The sequence below is a fragment of the Physella acuta genome, unplaced genomic scaffold (assembly GCF_028476545.2).
Source record: "Physella acuta isolate Inbredline_101_S28 unplaced genomic scaffold, ASM2847654v3 ptg001661l, whole genome shotgun sequence".
Taxonomy (NCBI): domain Eukaryota; kingdom Metazoa; phylum Mollusca; class Gastropoda; family Physidae; genus Physella; species Physella acuta.
In genome coordinates, this window is record NW_026733174.1 from 185,422 (window position 1) to 206,801 (window position 21,380).

Sequence of the window (21,380 nt, forward strand, 5' to 3'; positions counted from 1 at the left end):
AAGAATGCAACATACCTACGTAAAAAAAAAAACCTTCAGATTAACGGATCAGACATGCTTGCTGCGCGGGACCCGATATGTTATTGTTAAAAGTAAAGATTCTTCTTGTTAAAAGTAAAGATTCTTCTTGTTAAAAGTAAAGATTCTTCTTGTTAAAAGTAAAGATTCTTCTTTCCTGGTGATCCATAGGACAGATGAGGTGGAGTTCATGTTTCTTGACCTCGGCATATGAAGGGATGGTCTTTACTTTCCCTAATATAAGTCAGGTACCCATCAGATCTGGGTAGACTCAGGGACGTCCAGTAGTCACAAGTCTCAACCGAGGTCCGAACTCGAGACGTTCGCTCTACCGTTTGACCACGCCGTCTAACATTTATTATTTTTGACATGGATGAAATGTTGGTACACATGTATTAAAGTTTAACATTTTCTACATGGTTCTACACTTTAGTGTTTCCCCTGTTTCGCCTACCAGTTAAGGTACCAATAATGGTGTGATTCGTACTTTGCTGGCCTAGTATTCTACATAATGATGGGTTGCGCTGCAGCATATATAAGCCTACATTTATGATACGATTAGTTGCTTTTTATTTGTTCACAAAAACACTGATCAACTTCAATCATGACAAAAACGTTGTACGAAATGTAACTAAAATATAAAAAAATAAAAAAAGTCATTTTATTATTATAATTTCTTAAATTTATTTACTTTTTCAGTATACATTTAATATAGGTAGTAAGTATAAATAAAATTTAGGTCAAAGTCTTGACTATTTAATTATAGTTTTTATGTAAAAGGCGATGACGAAGCTACAGTTTTTTGAATGAGAAAATGTGATCTATTCATAAGATTACCAGTTCGGTAAGAACTGGAAACCTAGAAAAAAGAGAGGGGAGGGGTGAATATGGGTTTTGTCTCTTTTTGTACATTAGATTTAGAAAGGATCAGATTTAAAATATAAACATTGATTCAGTTGCCTAAATATTTTAGCTGAAATAATTTGTAACACTATTTTTTGACTTTCTCGAAACAAGTGTTTTAAGCTTGGCCCATGGTAATAAGTATGGTATTCAGTAATCAGTAATACATGCTTTCATTTTATCTTAGTCTTAACAGTAAGAAAATCAGACACTAAAACTGGAAAATATGCAACAACTTACATATATGGGTTAGTATCCGGTCATTATAATTGTTCACTAATTAACATAGGCAGTGACACTACGAAATTGTTCACTAATTAACTTGGGCAGTGACACTACGAAATTGTTCACTAATTAACTTGGGCAGTGACACTACGAAATTGTTCACTAATTAACTTGGGCAGTGACACTACGAAATTGTTCACTAATTAACTTGGGCAGTGACACTACGAAATTGTTCACTAATTAACATAGGCAGTGACACTACGAAATTGTTCACTAATTAACATAGGCAGTGACACTACGAAATTGTTCACTAATTAACTTGGGCAGTGACACCACGAAATTGTGCGCTGGTTGCCACCCTCCGATTGTGACACCGTGCACTCGTTACTTTTAGCTAAGATGCTACGAAATTATGCACTTTTTCCTCCAAACTTTTCAGTTCGTCTTTCATTTTTTGCAGCTTTTGATCGACCGTTTCCTTAGCCAATGAACCGTGTCGCATTTTGGCACCACCGCAGTAAACGCCTGTTTCCGGTTTTAGTCTCGGCAACACTGTGATACCACGTGGAAATTCAAATTCGTTTTGAGGAATAGTTTTGTTCTTTTTTCTTTGGCTTTTCGAGCGGACGAAATTCAAATACCATTCTTTACTTTTGTCTCGAAATGTCTTCGGGCCTTGTCCACTTAGGTTTTTATATTTTGAAAACCGTAACCTAATTTTGGACTTGGTCGTGCCCTTCTCGTCTTCACTTGTCACACCATTTGTGTTTTTGTTTACAATATGAAGTGGGAAAGCATCAATAATTTTAGAGTAGCCTCGTTTTCGTTTGTTATAGGTCAACCAAGCCTCCAGATCAAACTGAGATTTTGGAGGGTTGTCTTCAGTGTCGAATTCTTCAACAAAGATCATAGTTACAGTCCTTTCCAGCTCACCAGCTGACGGAGTTGTTTCCCTTTTGTCTATTTTGTCCTGCTCAGTCTCGCTCGCCGAATGGTTTTCTATATTTATAAGAGGCAGTTTTCTGAATACAGATTTATTGGCCTTTTCTACCTGAAAAATAACAGCATCGTCACTGAAATTCCCCTCAAATAATTTGTGTTTATCTACATTCCTTTTTGGAGATTTCGAACTTTGTGACGCTACACAATTATTTATATCTTTCCGCTTTGCGTTTTCATCGCTTGCTGTTAATTCTTTACCGCTCTGAGACTTTATTTGGTTGTCGTTACTTTGTTTTGAGTCTTTTGTTCCCTTACACGCTTCGTATTCTACTGGTTTAATTATCGTATCATGGATCGAATCTGTGTTTTTGCTTGAAACAATTACTTCAGGTTTGTCCAAGTTACCATTGTCGCTGTTTCTCTCCGACATAGCTGATGGAGCCTGCGTTGTTATCTGAGGCGCATTAGCAAAAACATTGAGACCGTGATCTCTAGCCTCGTTTTGAAAGACGCCCTCTTCCCCCAGCGAGCGTGAACCGGGGCCAGACAGGTTGTTAAGTGACCCAGTTTGACTCTCCTCAACATCCGCGTCGTCTTGTGAGTTCATGGCAACCCTGACGTTGACCAGCAGTCTCTTGTTTTTCTCCATCATCTGGATCTTGCGCAGGAACACCGCTCTTTGCGCTAGGAAACCAGAGACTTGGAGTTTTTCTGCCCTCTTTAGCGCCTGCAGGTTTCTGTCTAGCTCTTTCCTTAGCTCAGTCTGAACCTACATGATAGGTGGGGTGGGAGGGTGGGGTGAATTTAATTAGATATATGAAATTGTAAATTTAATGTATATTTCTGGAGGAGGGGGTGAGACAACGATATGCGTAAATTTATCGGGATATTGTGGAAATAACTATATAAACTTTTATGAACTTGATATCTAGTTTTGCGAGTTAGTGGACAATACTTTGTTTATGATAAATACCAAAACGTACTCTAGAAAAGCTGATTCCTCTTTTTATATATAATTGAAAAAAAAAATGACTTTTTTAAAAAGAAGCCAACAAAACGAGAAAATAAAAGTATAATTTGACAAATGCTTCGATTGTCGCCTATTAACAAAGTCAGGAAAAAAAATTGATGCGATTTACGTGTTGTGGAAACGAACTAAAATGACAAATACGCCAAATACACGAAGGGCAGTCTTTAAGTTAAAGAGCTAAAACTAAATCAATTAGCGATGTGCATCGGGCAAAATTAACATATCGTCTGCAAGCACAGTGGCAGAAATAAAAAAAATCTTCTGCTCACCTGGTACACCTGCCTGGACCTCATCATTTCGAAAAGTTCGTTGTCACTGATGTATGTTCTTTTTTTCAAGAGCATGGCCAGTTGATTCCGCCTTGGTCGTACGTCCATACTTCCGATTTATTTCTATAGAAGACAAAAGAAATTTTCAGCAGGAAAAAAGTGGTTATTACTTTAGCTATCCGTAGACTCATAAATCAAAAGACGTAGTTTAAAAGTCTAAACTTTAACCCAATCTTAGCCCCGACACTAGGGACATAATTTCATAATCCGTTGTACCGTCATTAGTTATGTTTAATTGAAAATTACTGTTATAGACCAATCATCTGTGAAAAAGGGACAGTTTGTGCAACTTTTTTTCACCCCATAAAAAAAAAATTAAAAATTCTATGATAACCATTACATGTATAAAAAGATTTAGTTTTCCCATCAACTGTAATCTTTAACTCTGTAACATACCTGAATTTAATTTCAAATAATAAAAGCAGTTATATATAGCTTATATATAACATATATAAATGGATATGTGTCCCTGTATATTCAATATGTATAAAAATAATTAAGTTTACGCTAACCCATCAAACGGTCATCTATAAATATTTATTTTCTGTTATATTTATCAAACGTACCTCATCAAGTCTATGAAAACATATCCAACATTGCTGGCCTCGAAAATTAATTGCCTCCAACGAAATGGAACTCGCGAGACTTCCTTGAACGACCTGAAAATTGATTTCAATCGGGGAAAAGATTCCGTGCAACACTTTTTAACCAGCTCTGATTGGATCTAATCAACATTTATTTGCCAGCCGATAGCAAGGAACGGCGGCGCTGGGAGGTTCTAAAATTAAGGGCGTAGTTTTTATGTAACGTTTCTTGTTTGTGTCTGATTACTGATAAGGCCTGCCTTCATCTTTGGAAACGTATTTTATTATTTATAGGACATTTTTATTGTGAAGAAAATTGAAATAAAAATATTTGCGAAATACGTTTGTCTTTTTTATCAGTAGAGGCCAACGCTTGCTGAAGTAGGCTTTAAATTAGGGGAATGGGGTCGTCTAAATATGAAGTCACGCGATATTATCCGATGTAGATTCTCCCTTCCCAGTATCGTAATTCTCCTACTCCTACCTCCCCACTAGAATTGTATCGTTAAGTATCCCCATCCCCCCTCTTCTTCCACACACAAAAACACCAAAACATAGCATTAACAATTTTCATCGCATTTATCAGGAATACAAGATAAATGATACGTCCCATTTTTTGAGGTCCCCTGCCTAGCGTTTGACGAAAGTTAGAGTTTTGACTGTTTTTTTTTTCTAGAATCCGTGTAGATTTTGTAGGACATTATGAAAAAGAGCCCGAAACAAATAAATATATGAAGTAAGTACAGAGAGTTTGAACAGCAGTCATGGAACATATTGGAGGAAAACAATAGCAAAACAAAAACACAAGCTGATGGGCTATAATTTTAATGTATCAAACAGAAAAAACATTTTTCATTTTAGATATAATACAGTAGTCTATAATAGGAGTATAGTTTTTGTGTATGTATTAACGTGACGTTAATCTGCCGAGAGTTCACAATGACGTGTGTTTCTTCCATTGGAATCGCCCCATCTGTACACAAACTCCCAAAGTTTTAGAACCGCTGTTATTTGATCACGTGAGTTATGATCGCTGCCACGACAAAACTGCCGCACTTGTTACGGTCATTTTTCTCCTAAAGTTTCACTCCTGAGCGATTTATTACACTGTGTTTTTGTTTGGCTTTTTTACACACAGGATTAGATATTGTAAATTTAAATAAGTTTTACAATTTTTTTAGTTGACGTTAACACATTTTTAAACACACCCGTAAAAACAAACAACTATTGTTCTGAATTTCAGACTTGTTTATAATTACAAAATAAACACCATGTCTAAGGGCCCCACCAGGATTTTTCCGGGAGACCGGCGGGCCAGTCCACCCCTGTATATATATATATATATATATATATATATATATATATATATATATATATATATATATATATATATATATATATATATATATATATATATATATATATGGCGCAGGTACATATTAAAAACTTAAATTACTAAGCTTACAACAGCTTGCAATATGTTGCTGTGTAGAACTCTTTTCCTTTCAACACCCCGGCTCCAGCCCCTCAGATATCTGATACCCCCCCTCCCAACCAGAAAACTGCAGGGGTTTAGTGCTGCCATATCCTTCTTCAAACGGCGACAGTTCACTGGCATGCTTGAGCGGCGGTCCGCGGCTAAGTGCGACACCAAAATGAACTGGACCAAACAGACCAGCCTTTGACACCCCCACCCCCATCCCACCCTTACAAGCACGACACTGAAAGGGTGACCTGGTATGCCGTTGTTTAGCAACACAGTAACTCACCATTAAGCCATTATTTGCAGCTGTTTTAACCTAATGGTAGCACGTGAATCTAAACATCTTAGAATCTAGTAATTGTATTTCAATTACATGTGTATTTATAACATGTAAAAGTCAAATTAGTAATAAAACAGATAGTATTAGTTACCTCACAAGTTAAAGACAGTTACAAGTACTATGGACGTTTCGACCCAAGGTCTTCGTCAGCACACAACAGTGTGATTACAGATTAGACAAATAAAGACAAACAGTAACACATTTTTTGACTTAGCTAGACAGTGAAAACACGTCTTGTCTGCTAGCCACGATATCCAAAAGAAAAGACGCGTGAGAAGGACGCTTGGACACCGTATAGGGGTGGGGTTGGGGGCGTGGTGTATGCGGGAGGGGGGGTTGTTAGGTGAAAGATATCTGTTCATTCAAGCCATCGGGTGCCCGTGTACCAAATTTAAGTATTAGTCGCGTTTCAGTGCTAAGGCGATTTTTAAAATTGTGGCAAAACCGAACGGCGCTTACACAAAAGTCCTTTTTTAAGTCATGCCCACTCTTGTTGAAGTGTTTGGCCACAGGAAGACCGTCTTCATTGTTGATTGATCGCAGGTGTTCTGACCTTCCATTTTGGTATACAAATCGACTTTTTTCTTGACGAAAAAACCATGACGTAGTTTGTTAATTTTTTAAATAACCTTTAGCGGTGGTGGTTGGTATGGTGCGTACAGTGTGGTATATATAATGTGTATGTTACTTAAGGGGTCGGCGTGGTCGAGTCGGTAAAGCTCATGGTTCGAACCCTCGGGCAGATGAGGCTCGTTAGCTGGGGAACAACTTCAAATCTTTGTTCTTTGTTGGACAAAGGCTATGGAAGCAAATCCAAAAAGAAAAGCAGGCTGAAATCGGAGTCAATGGACTCAATGGCGCATAACCAGTTGACACGTAATCCTTAATTAATTGTGAAGAATTGTTAATTCGAAAAAAGTCTCGAGTTCAAACCCTCTGGCAGATAAGGCTCGATCGCTCCCAACACTAAAAATTAAGAACGAAGAAGAAGGTTATTGAAAATTGTAGCGGTTAGAACTTCCATGTTTTATCATATCCGTTTACATGTATTTGGTCAGGCAATATCTTGTTGGTACCGTTACTGTGTGATCCTGTCTTGACGTACACTTGGTAAAGACTCCCCTGTAATGGACGATTTTGGTCTCTGCTACAAACGTCAGCAGCAGTAAAGACAAACCGGACATTGACCTAATGATGTAAGACAAGACGGCACAGTCATCCTGAAAGGGATTCATGCATGCAGTTAATTTTTTTTTTTTTTTTGGGCTTTAACAAATAAAATATCTAACACTATTCTTCACAAATATATTAAGTAGGTGTATCTCCTCTGGACTAATGGTCAACAGAGCAGGAGTGAAGGCCCGGCCGAGATTGTAGCTATATTATCGTGTTGTCTGCATGGGGCACTCTTTCACTGTTCGAGTTACCTCCCATCTTAGAACAGTCTATTTACACGGAGGAGCACAATGCTGGGCTATCTACCACTTGTGTAGTCAAGCACGTCTTTCAGCCATTCGACAGGGAGGCACATAACACGTCCACCAATAGCAATTTAGATAGTGGCGGGGGGGGGGGGGGAGGGTCAGAGAAAGGGTGGGGGTCATGGCACTGTGGAGCGTCCGGTCAACAGCAATCGACGAAGAATCATTGTTAAACGATGGTCAAGTTTTAACTACAGTCCACAAAGCACAAAGTAGTTTTTGTTCGGCTGGTGCTTTCTTTCGTTTTAGAAATAGAGAAACATTATCCTTAACATTCGCTATTAAAAATAAAGTCTGTAGGACACTCTAGCAAGCAGAGTTTTATAAAAAGGATTATTATACATCTAGGCCTACTCAACGTCTTAGGAAGAAAGGGGACGTTAAGAGGGATGATAGCCTAAATATGTGTACATATTCTCAGTTGTTTCAGTATAGCACTATAGTCATAGGGTTGTGGAAAAAAAAAACAGTTGAAATGTTAAAAACTATCTGATCAGATCCGCACATAAAAAGGAAGATGTACAGTAGCGAGTAGATAAAATTAGTTTTTAAATTAGGACGCTATAAAAGGCATCAGTGGCGTATACAGGGCAGGGGCGGAACTACAGTGCCACCAGACCCCGCAATGGAAAAAGATGATGAGTATAAAAAAAAATTAAGTAAGGGGTCATCCATAAATGAAGTCACGCTTTTTTTGACGATTTTTACCTCCCCCCTCCCCTCCGTCACACGTCGTCACAAAAAGCCAGACCCCCCCCCCCCTAAAATGACGCCACACCTAAGCCTACAACCCCTCTCAAAAATGCTGTTGAATTTTTCTAAAAACATCGATATTTTTCCAAAATCTTGTCAGAATTCTGTCAACATAGAGTATTTTGATCAATTCCTATTACAATTTATTAAACAGTTTTCTAAAACGCAAAATAACGGCTAAAACTCGTTTTCCAAAATTGCTTTTTTATAATGCAAAAAAGCGACGTCACACCATCTGAAACCCCCCCCCCCCCTCCCCCTCATCACACACCGTCACAAACTTACGGAGTTCGGCAAAGACAACTTGTTATTATCAACCCGGCAACAATTTTTCTTCCAACTTACACGAATTGTAGAGCAACTGTTAAACTAGGACGGACAGACACATCTTACAGACTATTACGTTGAGTCGTCCCCCCCCCCCCCCCCGCCGAAAAAATTCTACCGCCCCCCCCCCCCCCAACCCGAACGAAATGAAATTTTTATAATTTATATAGAAAATATAAACTTTTAACAGTGTCCGCCCCCCCCCCCCCCCCGAAGAAAGTCTACCGCCTCCCCCCCCCCCCCGGAGAAAAAAGTCTGGAAGAAACACTGTTCACTAACCAACAGTTAAACACACACACCGACCACAAGAATGATAGCCACTTTCGTTAACCAACAGAGAAATACAAATGCCAAAGACAAGATAGGTGCCTTCATTAACCAACAGTCAGTACAACCACACACTCACTTTCGTTAATTAAGTTATTCATCAATGACTGTTCTTGCGGGTTTTAAATAATTTGTATTTTTCGAAAAAGGCGCCACTGTCCTAAAAATGCTCACACGGAGAGCGAACCCCTCCCCTAGATACGCCACTGCATATATGCCTGTATACAAATACCTATTTTAAAAATTGTCCCCCCCCCCCCCCTTCTTCCCCTCCCCATAACAAAATCCTGCCAAAGCCTAAACCGGTAAGTTAATAACTTTTATTAAGTTACATTTTTACGAGGATTTTATATCCATTAAGTAATATCTCAAGAGATCCCATACTCATGAGCAAATCGTGAAGTTTAATCACGGTTTTAAAAAAATACAATATTAAATATACTTTCAGCAACAAGTGATCAGTAGCCCCGCGTGAGATTCAAGCGCACGTGTCTGACGATGACTGCATTTTACGCTTTGGCATAAACAACTATTGTTGACTCCCTTTAGATCTAGATCTATACCTGTTCTCAATTATAATTTTTTAGTAGATTGAACACGGAAGAAAAATAGTTGCAAAGGTAAGGTAAGGATTATAACTACATTTAAAAATTAATATTAATAAAAATACATTTTAAAAATTAAAGTTTGATTCGTTTGACCCTGGTTTTATATTTTGAAAATCAGATCTACCACATGACACGAGAGATAAATATAGCAATAGGAACAAAATTAAAGATTCAATTATAAGGTATTAGAATTCCATGAAATAAATAGATATATAACATTCGTTCAAGATCCATTGTTTAAAAAACCCTTTCTTCAATTTCATCATTAAAACAAAACACACAGTTAAAAAATGATCAATTTTCCTTCAACAAAGAACTGCAAAACAAAGTCGAGAGTAATATAGTAGCTGGTTGTTGCATTCTGGGAAAACGGGCGCCATCTTCTTTTCCTAGTGTATTGTTTTGAGACGTGCTCATGTAAACCGTTCCGTCGAAAATATTTATTCTAAAATAATTATTCATTTTGTTAGGTTAAAACTATCTTGCGGTTGCATTTTTAGTGTACGTATTTATTGACAATAGTATGTGAGATTGCGTACTTTTTATTTAATAATATAACAACACAAACAAACCAGCTTGTTTCCTTGACCTGCACCGCTTGTTTGTGTACCTTTTTAAGTTTTTATCTTGGAATCTTGGCGCAGTCAGTGAGAATCCCGCTCACTATCGTCTACCGTCAACTTAGTAGAACTCTAGTCTAATTCATATTTATTATAAATCAATCAAGTCCTTGATAAAAATCATTGTGTCAAAGGCATGCTGAATCACTCCTCAATCCTGGAATAGTTTCACTATCAACAAGAATCAATGTAGGCTAATCTTTTGTTTTTTTTTTTTATATTTTCGTCCACACTAGGACTCATGACTGCTCTGTCTAGTGTTTAGATCTCTAGATCTGGATTAGATCAGACAAGATCTAGAGATGTGTGACTGTCATCCAGTGACGGATGTTGCAGGTTTCGAACCCATCGAATAGACAAATGCCTTCAAGTTCATACCCTGTCAATGCAATGACAGTGTCATCCATTGTGATGTCCAATTTTTATTATTTTGCTGTTATTGATAAAATGACTAGATACTTTTGGTAACCTTTTTTTTCATTTTTGACGTGATTGCTGTCATAATTTGCAGCAATAAAAGACACATCCCTTAATGTTTGTAATAGAAAAAACTTGGGAAAATTGGTTGGAAACCTGAATACTAGGCTGATTAAAAACATGTTATCTCACCTGATATTTACTTTATTTATGTGAACTTAAAAATGTGAAGCACTAACTAAATCTGATGCATAATTATTATTAGGCCATCAAGGCCTACTTAATAAAACACTTAGGCCTAAGCTCTGATTAATTAGTGAAGATTTAGGCCTTCAGTGCATAATTAATTATCCAGGTAGCAGATATAAAACTAAACTTTAACCATAGTCCTAATGCTTTTTCTTATAAAAATAAAGCACATTATAAATAGTGCTGCTCTTATATTGTCTTAAATTGTTTTTTTTTTACCTGTGTCAGATAATAGAATATTCTTAAAAAGGGGTGTTAGGTTACTACAATACACACATGGCATTGCTAGTGTCAATAGTCAATGCTATCCCTAACTCCAACCTTAGTCCTACCATTCCCATAGTCCTAATTTCTAACCATAAAACTACTCAATATTGCAATACTACTTACAACCTAACATACCTATTTTTTGAAAGAGTCTTAAAAAAGTCTCATTGCATTTTAATTAGGCCTACTATTCTATTGTTTTAGTTCAAGAGGAATTTGTAAAAAATCAAGCAGCATTAAAAAAAATCAAGCAGCATAATACAGTTTTTCCTCATTTTTTGTAAGTGTAGATTTGCATAAGGCCTTTCTAATCTCCTCAACTGTTTATTTAGCTAGACAATTTTTGCAAGCCTGCATTTTCTTTTAATTAATTATAACAAAACTTGATAGTGTCTACTATAATTATGGTGAATTTTAAAGTCACTTAACTTTTAGCAACAGTATCTTTTGTGCGCATGCACCATTTTAATTATTTTTAATTTATTCTTGTCCCAGGTATCAAGGCCAACCCGAAGTTCTGAAATAAATTTTAAAAAGCTGGTGTGAACTATTATAGCAGAAATATTTTAAAAACCTGTGACATTATCCAAAAAAGGCTTGAAAAGAACTTTTTTAAAAATGCATTAATCCTGCTCCATTACGATTCCATATGCTGAAATACATTCATAATAGTCATGTGAAGTTCGTTTAAAACATTATCAATCCACTATATTGATTAGTCCTTCAATTTTCTTTAAAGACTACATCAATCATTAAAAAGATGCAGTATTAGAAAATAAAACAAGCAAGGAGGCTTGTGCCTGGACCGCAGCTCACAGTATAGAAAATAACAGTACCTATAGAGGCTCGGCAGGATAAAGTGATGCAAGCATTGATTTAAATTGAACCATCCAACGCTTACGAAGCTGGCAGCAATTTTCAAAATGGACATGTCTTAGCAGAGTAAATTTTAATAATTTAAGATATGTTATTCTACAGGTCTCAATTCAATGTAAATAATCTGCTTAAGAAAATTTAAAAGTGAATATTTATGTAAATTATCACCCATTTCAAGTGCCTTAGATCTCAAGTGTTTGAAAGGATTTTTATTTCTCAAATCATTAACCCCAAGCCACCAACATTCTGTAAGCTGGACACATTTTTTGCTTGTGGATGTGATTGTAAAAAGGTTTGTAATTTTGTTTATATTTAGGTGTTAAATTATCTTTTCCTTGTGCATGTTTTATTTTTAAAGTTTTTAACAATAAAATTTCTTGCTCATTTTGTTGCAGGTGAATAATGTGCTTGTGATTGGAATTTTATAAAGTGATGGCTGAAAGCAATGTGCCCAAGCAGGATTTCGCACCACCATGGCTTAAGTTTCCAACCACAGATTCTTCAGTAAGCATATTTCTTTTACAAAAAGTTCTAAATTTTATTTTATATGATTTTGGCATTACTAATTTGTCATTGCTACTAATGTGACAGAAGTGTGACTGTTTTTATCATACTATTATGATGTGAAAGGTATATTTACACCATTCATACTTACTAAATACATACATGAATCTGCATTGAACTGTATTTATCCACAGAAATCTCAAAGTCAAAAGCTAAGTAATTACCAGGGTGAAAGAAATCGACAGCGTAGAGAAGATCCATATCATCCACGATCTGATTATAATAGACTTCATAGACAAACTTCATTTGATTTTCATGATTGTAAGTATATTCATTTGTAGACATGTTCATTTACTACAAATTTTTATGGTAATACCTTAAATATGATTTGCAATTTTATACTTGAATAATGTAAACATAATCCAAAAAAGTTTTACAAAATATGTTTACTTTAGCAAAACTTAGTTTATGTGAAAACCTGAGAGATCTTAGCATGTTAACCTTTTTGGGCATGTATTTCAGCTAAACGCTATCCTCCAAGCCAAGGAAAATATCGCCACCATTCTGTGGATGATGATTATTATGGATATCCCTATAATTATGGGTACTATGCACCTAATTACAATTATGAAAAATACAGTATGCAATACAGCTCACAGCCTTCTCTAGCCCGTCAAGGTAGTCGTGATACGAAGTATAATCCTGGTAGATTTCCTCAGGTGAGTATTTTATTATACAATCATCTTATAAATATTCCTGCATAAGCATATGTATAATCTGCTTACTTCAACATACATCAATATCTCTAGCATGGTCAGTTAGGTAAATAGCATTTTAAAATCCTTTAGGTGATAGGTTTTGTAAAAGATGATTATAACCAACCAGTTTGTTACTTGTATACCTGTTTATCTTGGCTAGCATTTCAAATGTGCTGAGTTGTGTGTTATGTTGTATCTATATATATATATATATATATTATATATAAAATTCTCTTCATGACGCAGCAAGCCGACTATCTAACCCTCCTCCATCGCTCTCCAGTGATAGTGTTTTAAAGCAAACATTTTCAGTCGCAACATTGGTAGTGTCGAATTCACAAATTATGAATTACTGGAAAGCAGAAAATAAAACAACTGAATAGCTGTGTATGCTACGTCGCGGATTGGCTCGTTAAATGTTAAGCACACTTAGCAAATAAAAATGCAGCTTGGCTTCCGAGTAGTAAAATTAAAAAACTATTCATATTAAAACCTTTTTTTTTTTTTTGCATTTTCATTTTTAGTACATTTTTTTTTACCTCAGGTGAATGGTGCAGATTTTAGTCCTCATTACGAGCTTTATGAACCCCCTTACTACCATCAAGGTCCTCATAAGCGTAGTCATTATGACAAAGACTATCATAAAGATACTAGAGATGATGATGGGAAAAACAAAAATAAAGGAAATGAGAGAGACCGACCTTTCACTGATGATTTTGTAAGTATGCTGAAGATTTTTAAGTTGAGAATAAAATAAGCCCATAATTATTTTTATAAAAAAGCTTTAATCTACTTTGTTTAACTACAGCCCTCCCTTGTTGGTTCTGGTGAAACTGTGACAGAAGTGAAACCAACTAAACCTGCATCTGGAGTTTGGGGTAATTATTTTTAGGCTATTGACAACTTAGAGAATATTTTTAGTATCAATAATGTTAAATTACTTGGGGTTTTTTTTTTTTAATAATTAAACTTACATCTGTAGAGAACCCCCCTAAGCCTAATAGAAATGAGGAATCTCCTGATTTGTTAAAGAATACATCACCTGGAATCTACAAGGCATTAGTTCCCAGTAAAGTAAGTATCTTTACAACTCAATCATAACATCTTTTTAAAATGTTTTATTTTTCCTGCCAAATTAGAAAGTATTCTTTGTATTTATAGATGTTGCTAGACAGATCAATTGCTTAAAATTTATTGGTTTTTATTAACTTAGTTTATGCTTTTAACCCCTAGAATGGTCAAGTAAAAAAGAATGGTCGTGAGCCAGTTCGCATGAATGGCAGCATTAGAGATTCATCACCACTTAGTCCTTCTAATAAAACTAACCATAAAGAGGTGAGATATTAAGCTTCTAAAATAAGAAATATATTACTTTTAAATGAAATTGAAAAGGCAGTGTCAAAAGTAAATTCAGGTTTTTACAAGTTTTAAACAGGATTTGTGTGAAAATTCTAGTCATAGAAATAGCTTTTATCTGTTTTTCAATGATTTAAGATAGTATAACCTATAAAAATATAAAGAACATTTAAGTTTGAATTACAAGCTTTTATTTTAACTCTTTATGCTCGTAATTATTTTCATGTTTTACTGGAATTGTTTTCAGTACTCCTGCGGCAAAACCACTCATATCTTTTAAAGCCCACATATTACTGATAATAAATTAATCTTAATTGAATGCCCTTTACACTAATATAAATGTTAAGTAATTATTTATCTGAAGAAAGATGACTTAGTTTTAAAGATCAAACAACCGTGTTTTTGTTGTTTTTTTTTTGTGGGGAAAAAAAATACATTCTGCCAGGAAAATTAATGATAGTAAGATTAACTTTTCATGAGTTTTTATTTAAAGAAAACAAAAGTATGTCCATTTTTCTATTTAAAAAATCATGGATCGGATTAGTATTGGCATAAATACTTTCATTTAGGTTAATTTTATAATGCGGCGATGTAAATGTTTGGCAGCTGAACGGCATTTCGCAGTGTTAAAAAATGTCAGTTTGCATGTGGTTTTTACAAAAAAAAATATATAAAATACAAAATCAACTGAATGAGAAAACTGCCAGAAGTAATTACAACGATAAATTGCTGCTATATGACCTAGTTTGACGATTAAAAACTTGATTTTTGAAAAACAATGTAGAGAAAACTTAGACACCGGGAGCTTTGATTCAACAATTTCTAGAAGAAAAAATAGTTCTTTACTGTTCAGAAAAAGTGTTAGTCGTTAAGAGACTTGCTCTGAAATTTTCTTTATTTCTTGAGATAGATAGCCAAATTGATGTATTGGATGTGTGGTTTTATAAATTAAACAATATTCCTCAATGTTTAGTTTGATAACTATTGATTAATAAAATAATTTGCAAATAATTTTATAAATACCTTAGTTTTAAGCCAATACATATTTTTGTACAAAGTCTTTATACACGTCTTTTTACTTGTTTGCAAAATAAATAGAAACTAGCATCTGTATACATTTTTAACATACAGGTAACTCGTCAGAGCCCAACTCCAGATCTGGCTATTGTTACCCAGCCAAAAAAGCTTGGGGATAAGAAAAGCGATTTCCTTAGAGCAATTAGAAATGAGAGTAGCCCACGAAATGGTGATAGTTACCAAGACCAAAATCAAAATGCAATTGACAAGAAACAGGTATATTTTTTTTATTGTACATTGGAAATACTTGTCTAGCTTTATAAATTACAAGATGATAAAATATATCTTTTAATATAATATTTTAAATATACATTTTGTTCTAGCCATTGTACATTGGAATTACTTGTCTAGCTTTATAAATTACAAGATGATAAAATATATTTTTTAATATAAACTATTTTAAATATACATTTTGTTCTAGCCGGTGAAAGACTCTGATGAGAGCCCAATGAATGAAGAAATTACATATAGTCAAATGAATGGGAACCATATTGGTGAAAATGAAAGTGGCAAACATGGTGTTAATAGTTCATTAAAAGTTAATGGGGATTTTAGCAAGACAGTAAATGGAGAATCTTATGGCAATGGTGAAGCATTAATCAATGAGGTGGATCACATTAATTTATCTGGAGAAGAGGAAGAAAAGAGGTATGATTTATAAACATCCTAATTATTTTTATTTTGAACCCCTGATATTTATTAAAAAAGTAGTTACAATAAGTCAGATTTTTATCTTTATCAAAATATTTTATAACTATTTGTTAAGCTGTATTTCCCTTAACTTATTACCTCACTTTAGATATTCAAAAGTTTTAACTTCCTTTTACATTATTTGTTTTTGGCGAAATAAAAAATGTTATCATATATATTGTATATAATTTGCAGGTTACTTTTGTCTATGGGCTGGGTGGAGGAAGACAACACTGAGTATGTTATTACAGATGATGAGATTAGAGAGTTCCAACATAGGGTAAGTATCACAATTATTTGTTTCTAATATTTAAGTCAGAAAAGATTTTCTGAAATATGAAGCTCATATTATGCTTTTTTAAAACACATTTCTAGCTAAAAAATCACTGCAATGGTCAGAAAAATGGACTGAAAACAACTTTGCGTAATGCACTCAACTTCAAACCAGAGAATAACTTCACCAATGGTCTGCTAAACGCTACTCTTAATGAATCAGAAGAAAATGATAAAAACAAGACCTTGTGATACCCAGAGTTGCCATTTCAACACTTCATACAGTGGAAGAGATGGGTTTATTTTTTTATTTAAATTTAAGATATATATTATTGATCAGGTTTTATTGTCAGAGATCAAGAAGCCTGAAGTATTCCAGATGTTAATTTAATTTTTTTTTATATAGGAGATAAAAATCTATGGACCAAGGAAATGTAAAATGTGTGGATAAAAAAAAAATACAAATAAATTTTGAAGGAAAAGGTTTTAAGTTTTTTTGTTTGAATATTTCTGTCTCAGTTGTTGCAGTGGCTAATTTCTTTTAGATTCCTGTGTGGTATTGCCTGCATGGTAGTTCAATATATCTGCAGAAAATTTGTTAAAATCCATTTTATTAAATGCCTACATTTTATTACAGAGTAACTTCATTTTCAGAATATGCTTTGAAAGCACACATTAATTATTGGGGCAATAGATAAGCAAATCCAAAAAAAAAATATCCCTGGCTTTCTTTTGTTAAATTATCATGTTAGTGAATGTATCTGTTAAAATAGAGAAATGTCTGAAAACACTGATATGCAGACTTTTTGTGTTTGATTTTAAACGACATTATTCTTAAGCACCATTTTTTTCTTGTCAACTTGTAAATCTCATTCAGAAGTGTTAATATTTTTAGTCCAGAATGATTGGTACTTCATTAAGAGGTAGAGACTCTTTAATAATTTTGTTTGTGTACATATTATTTCAAAAAACCCTTTTCATAATTTCCTAATGTGATGACACATTGTATAGAGTGCTGTAGCCAATTAATGCTACCTAAATCAACTTTTTTAAAGTAAATATTTCCATAGCTCTTATAATTGAGTGTTATAATGAAAGCTTTTTTATTGTAAATAAGTTATTAAAAAATTGTTTATAGCATGTGCAAGATCTAGTTTTAAAATAAAATCCTTTTGTAAAATTTACTTAAAAATTTGTAATCCAAATGTTTACATGTGTTTAAATGATTGTGACAAAACATTTCTGAATTACCGGTATTTAAAATTACAGAAACAGATTATTGCTTATGTGACATAACAATATTAAGCATATCAGTAGACCTTTTAAAATTTTATTGTTGATTAGTAGTCTTTCTAAAGTTGTTCATCTTTTTTAAAAAGTGTTGAATAGATATTTTCTTCTATATATTACATGCTTGCAAACTTTCTCTGACTAAAGTATTTTAATTTAAAAGTTATATATGTGTATACATACACATGTGCGGTACTTACATCATTCAGTGGTGGATTTTATTTAAACAAATTCAGAAAATGTATTGGTGCTCACAATACATTCCATGGTTTACTAAAAAAAACAAAGAAATTGTGCAGTTGAAATCATAATACATACAAATAAAACATACCAGTAGGAGGCAGTTCTAAGACACATTTTGATTAGAATAACGTGTAAATGAAATGTTTTCCTGTTTCAACATATTCAGTGCCTTCTTCACAACTTAAATTCTAAATGTATGTATTCTTTTCTTAAATTATTTCTTGCATTATCATATTTCACAGTATGAAAATGATGAAATGCACTCTCCACTTTCAAAGGCTACTTTCCCCCTCTGTTAATAAAATGGTGGCTAAGCAGGAATAAATACACAACGGTTGTTTTAAAAAATTGTACTTTTCTGTATTTCTTTACATTTAATTTTCTATAAATGCGAATATTTTAAATAGAAGTCCATACTAGTTGTAATGGTGTAAATACATTTAAAAAATTGATTTATTGTTCTAATTCCAAAGCATTGATATCTAAATGGCAATGAAGATTTTAGAATAACAATTTAAAAATTTGAGATTTTTTTTCCCTTGTAACCGGAATTACATTACTCTGTGAACTGTTTTAATTTTTCTAAAGTTTTATTTGGATTGGTTTGTTTTGCTTGTAGAACTTTCTTATAGAAATTTTTTTTTTTACATTTTTCACTGGCTATGGTTTACTTGCTAAATTCACCCTTTAAATTCAGTAATAAGGTCTCACAGATAACAGCTCATTAAAAAAAATTTAATGTATGATCATAAAAATTAAAATTTGTATAAAAATTTTAAACTTTGCTTTTTTTTTTATTCAAACCCTTTTCAGGATATCTCATTAAAAAATTTTTTATTGCCAGTGACTAATAATTTATGCCTACTTTATCATTTGTTTTAAAATTCTAAGCTCTTCAATGAAAAGCAGTTGTTTCTTTTAATTTCATGTTCATTATTTTCATAACTTTAACTTTATTCTATTTAACTTATCAATTTAAAAAACAAATTTTGTGTGTGTGGATATAATACTAATTGACATAATAATTCCATTCATCCTCCAAAATCACATCAGCATAGCCACAAGTTTCATCACTTGGAATAATAAAATGTAACGAGTAAAAGAAAATTATTTTTGACTTCAGATGAGAATGAAGTTTTTTCTTTAGCTTAAAACTGAAAGCATTTTTAAAATATAATTTGTTACTAAAGAAACACTGTTTTCTTGTATCAAATTTGTAACGGTTAATGTATTTTTTGTTTAGTTTGCAGAAGCAGTTAATTGCAAAGTATTTTCATGTGTGACAGGATTGAAACATACCAATAAGTGACAATTTGTAAAAGGTGTTGCTAAATTAGATGCACTTTGTTATATTCAGTAGCATAAGATTGGGTTTTTTGAATAATTAAAAAACAGATGAATGTAACTTAACCAAATGAATTAAGCTTAATTTTATGAAATGATCTTGATTTTGCTTGTGTACCAATTAAAATTGTTGTTAGATACATTGTTACGTCATTGAAATTGCTGTTATTAAAACTAAGCTTACCTTACAGAGTTAAGTTATTCAATACTGGTAGCTTTACAGATTGATTTATTTCTTCAAGAGGTATTTTGTTTTTAGAATTCAACTTGTGTTTCTGGCACTAATTTATTTTAAACAAGTATCAGGAAAACAAGTTGAGGATAATGTTAAAATGTCAGGTATTAATGAAAATGCTTAAATCACATACCTTAGTGTAATTGTTCTAGACTTTCTCTGCTTAAATGACAGTAACCCTAGCTCTGTTATTTAAACCACATTAATGTACACAATGTGTTGCATCTAGTATTTAAGTATGGCTTGTAGTGGCTAATAATGCATTGCTAATCTTAATATAAATAATTTATTCAGCTTGTGGCATGACTATAAGGTGAAACTACAAAGAACTGGCAGCTATATTTTTTAATCATTGTTTTCACCCTTATTTCTTCCCCCGACCTACTCACTTTTATTATTTAACTCCTATAAAGTTTTCAAATGGATTTCATTATATTTATAAAACCTTGAGTTTCTACTACAATTAGCTTTGGAGCAGCTAGTGTTTTGAGCATCAGATGTATACATTCATCCATCCCTTGCAAATGTAAAATGCGTCATTCAATAGAGTTGAATACACATTTATTATTAATGTTCAATTTGGTCCAGAGTTGGGTTTTTTTTTTGTTTTGGTTTGCTTTTTTTTTTTTTTTTTAATTAAAATTTTGTGTTCAGTGTTATGTTTCGCTTGTATGCCAGTCTGAACAGATGTCCAAAGAAGAACTAAAAGTCTAAAGGGTATGCATGCCATTTTCAGTTAGTATTCACTGGCTGCTGTTGTTTTTTTTTTTCTTCATGTCTTACATTCTATGGTTTAGAGTGTTAAATTGTTATTTTTAATGCATATTACAATTGTTAAAATAATTAACAGACATAGCAAAGTAACATTTGCCCTGCTTTTGTTTTTCACTTCATCGGGTTGGCCCCCTTTGAATTGTCATTGTTCGCTCAAATGCTGTATTGAATAAAAAGATGAGTCCTAATGTACTTTTACTATGAACCTTAGTTCTGTTTTATTTTTAGACTGTCATGATAGTATTTTAAACAGGGACCGATTACACCAGCATGCTTACATTTGACCCTGATAAAGGACACAGGAAGAATTAGTAAGCAGCAATTTCTAACCTTTTTGTGGAGTGTAGTTCACACTACAGGCGTGTCTATACCACCATATTTAAAACTGCTGACATGGTATACGAATTACATAAGCATTTCTGCTTAGGGCCACGGACTTAAGAGCTTAGCCATTTTTAACTTCTTTAAACTTCATAATACAACATTTATTTATTTTTACACTTTTTGCGTTTGTCGTGTGTCTACTTCACTTGATTATTTTGTTAAGAAGTTGAAGTTGGTTTAATTAAAGTTTTTTTCAATGTATTTACTCATGAAAAAAATGCAGTCAGCTCCATAGTCTCCGTAGGCTTACGGCTTTAGCGAAATACTTCTACATAATATTTATAACCATTCGAAAACAACAATTTTTTCAACACTTTAAAAGTGTTGAAAAAAATAGCAAATTATAAACTGCATAAAACTTTTTACTGTTTGTGATAGGTTTATAAGAACAAATTTAATAATACCCACGTACCCAAAGCTCTTTAAATATTAAAACAAGCTTTATGTATATTACTACTTTTTTTAAAAAATTGGGTTACTTTGTCAAGACCATACAGGTTGCTGTAGCTATCATTCCTGTGGATCGGTATTCCGTTCTAGGCGATTCCTTCAAGTAGGACAAAGCGTCATTCTGGCTGCCTCTGATTCACTGTTGTTGAATTTGGGAGGGATCCCATAGTGGTTCATCAACGTCCAAAATACATCTCTATCCACACTATCAAATGCCTTCTCA

At 33.5% G+C, this 21,380-nt stretch overlaps 2 protein-coding genes across 5 annotated transcripts; one reads left to right on the forward strand and one right to left on the reverse strand.

Moving 5' to 3' along the window:
• Nucleotides 1–1,080: 1,080 nt before the first annotated feature.
• LOC131929670 (uncharacterized) lies at nucleotides 1,081–4,150 on the reverse strand. The gene is made up of 3 exons (XM_059285993.1): nucleotides 4,014–4,150; nucleotides 3,388–3,510; nucleotides 1,081–2,857 (listed from the first exon to the last, which is right to left on the reverse strand). The coding sequence occupies exons 2-3, from the start codon at nucleotides 3,493–3,495 to the stop codon at nucleotides 1,541–1,543; spliced, it is 1,425 nt and encodes a 474-aa protein (XP_059141976.1). The 5' UTR covers nucleotides 3,496–3,510; nucleotides 4,014–4,150; the 3' UTR covers nucleotides 1,081–1,540.
• Nucleotides 4,151–9,720: 5,570 nt separating this feature from the next.
• On the forward strand, nucleotides 9,721–20,528 carry LOC131929662 (vasculin). 4 transcript variants are annotated; one of them, XM_059285977.1, is made up of 14 exons: nucleotides 9,721–10,159; nucleotides 11,108–11,183; nucleotides 11,399–12,071; nucleotides 12,175–12,283; nucleotides 12,478–12,604; nucleotides 12,806–12,997; nucleotides 13,581–13,759; nucleotides 13,850–13,919; nucleotides 14,024–14,115; nucleotides 14,275–14,376; nucleotides 15,529–15,690; nucleotides 15,896–16,122; nucleotides 16,360–16,444; nucleotides 16,540–20,528. In XM_059285977.1, the coding sequence occupies exons 4-14, from the start codon at nucleotides 12,212–12,214 to the stop codon at nucleotides 16,687–16,689; spliced, it is 1,458 nt and encodes a 485-aa protein (XP_059141960.1). In that variant the 5' UTR covers nucleotides 9,721–10,159; nucleotides 11,108–11,183; nucleotides 11,399–12,071; nucleotides 12,175–12,211; the 3' UTR covers nucleotides 16,690–20,528. The 4 variants fall into 4 exon arrangements, with proteins under 4 accessions (XP_059141960.1, XP_059141962.1, XP_059141961.1 ...); XM_059285979.1 differs by having other exon boundaries at nucleotides 9,721–9,851; XM_059285978.1 differs by lacking the exon at nucleotides 11,108–11,183.
• The last annotated feature ends 852 nt before the right edge of the window (nucleotides 20,529–21,380 follow it).

What these genes read in the sequence shown, in the direction of transcription:
- LOC131929670 (XM_059285993.1), bottom strand. Translation starts at nt 3,495, where the DNA reads ATGGACGTACGACCAAGGCGGAATCAACTGGCCATGCTCTTGAAAAAA. An exon ending in GGTCCAGGCAGGTGTACCAG is followed by an intron (nt 2,858 to 3,387) that starts GTGAGCAGAAGA and finishes CCTATCATGTAG; the next exon opens with GTTCAGACTGAGCTAAGGAA.
- LOC131929662 (XM_059285977.1), top strand. Translation starts at nt 12,212, where the DNA reads ATGGCTGAAAGCAATGTGCCCAAGCAGGATTTCGCACCACCATGGCTT. An exon ending in ACCTGCATCTGGAGTTTGGG is followed by an intron (nt 13,920 to 14,023) that starts GTAATTATTTTT and finishes TTACATCTGTAG; the next exon opens with AGAACCCCCCTAAGCCTAAT. An exon ending in ATGCAATTGACAAGAAACAG is followed by an intron (nt 15,691 to 15,895) that starts GTATATTTTTTT and finishes ATTTTGTTCTAG; the next exon opens with CCGGTGAAAGACTCTGATGA.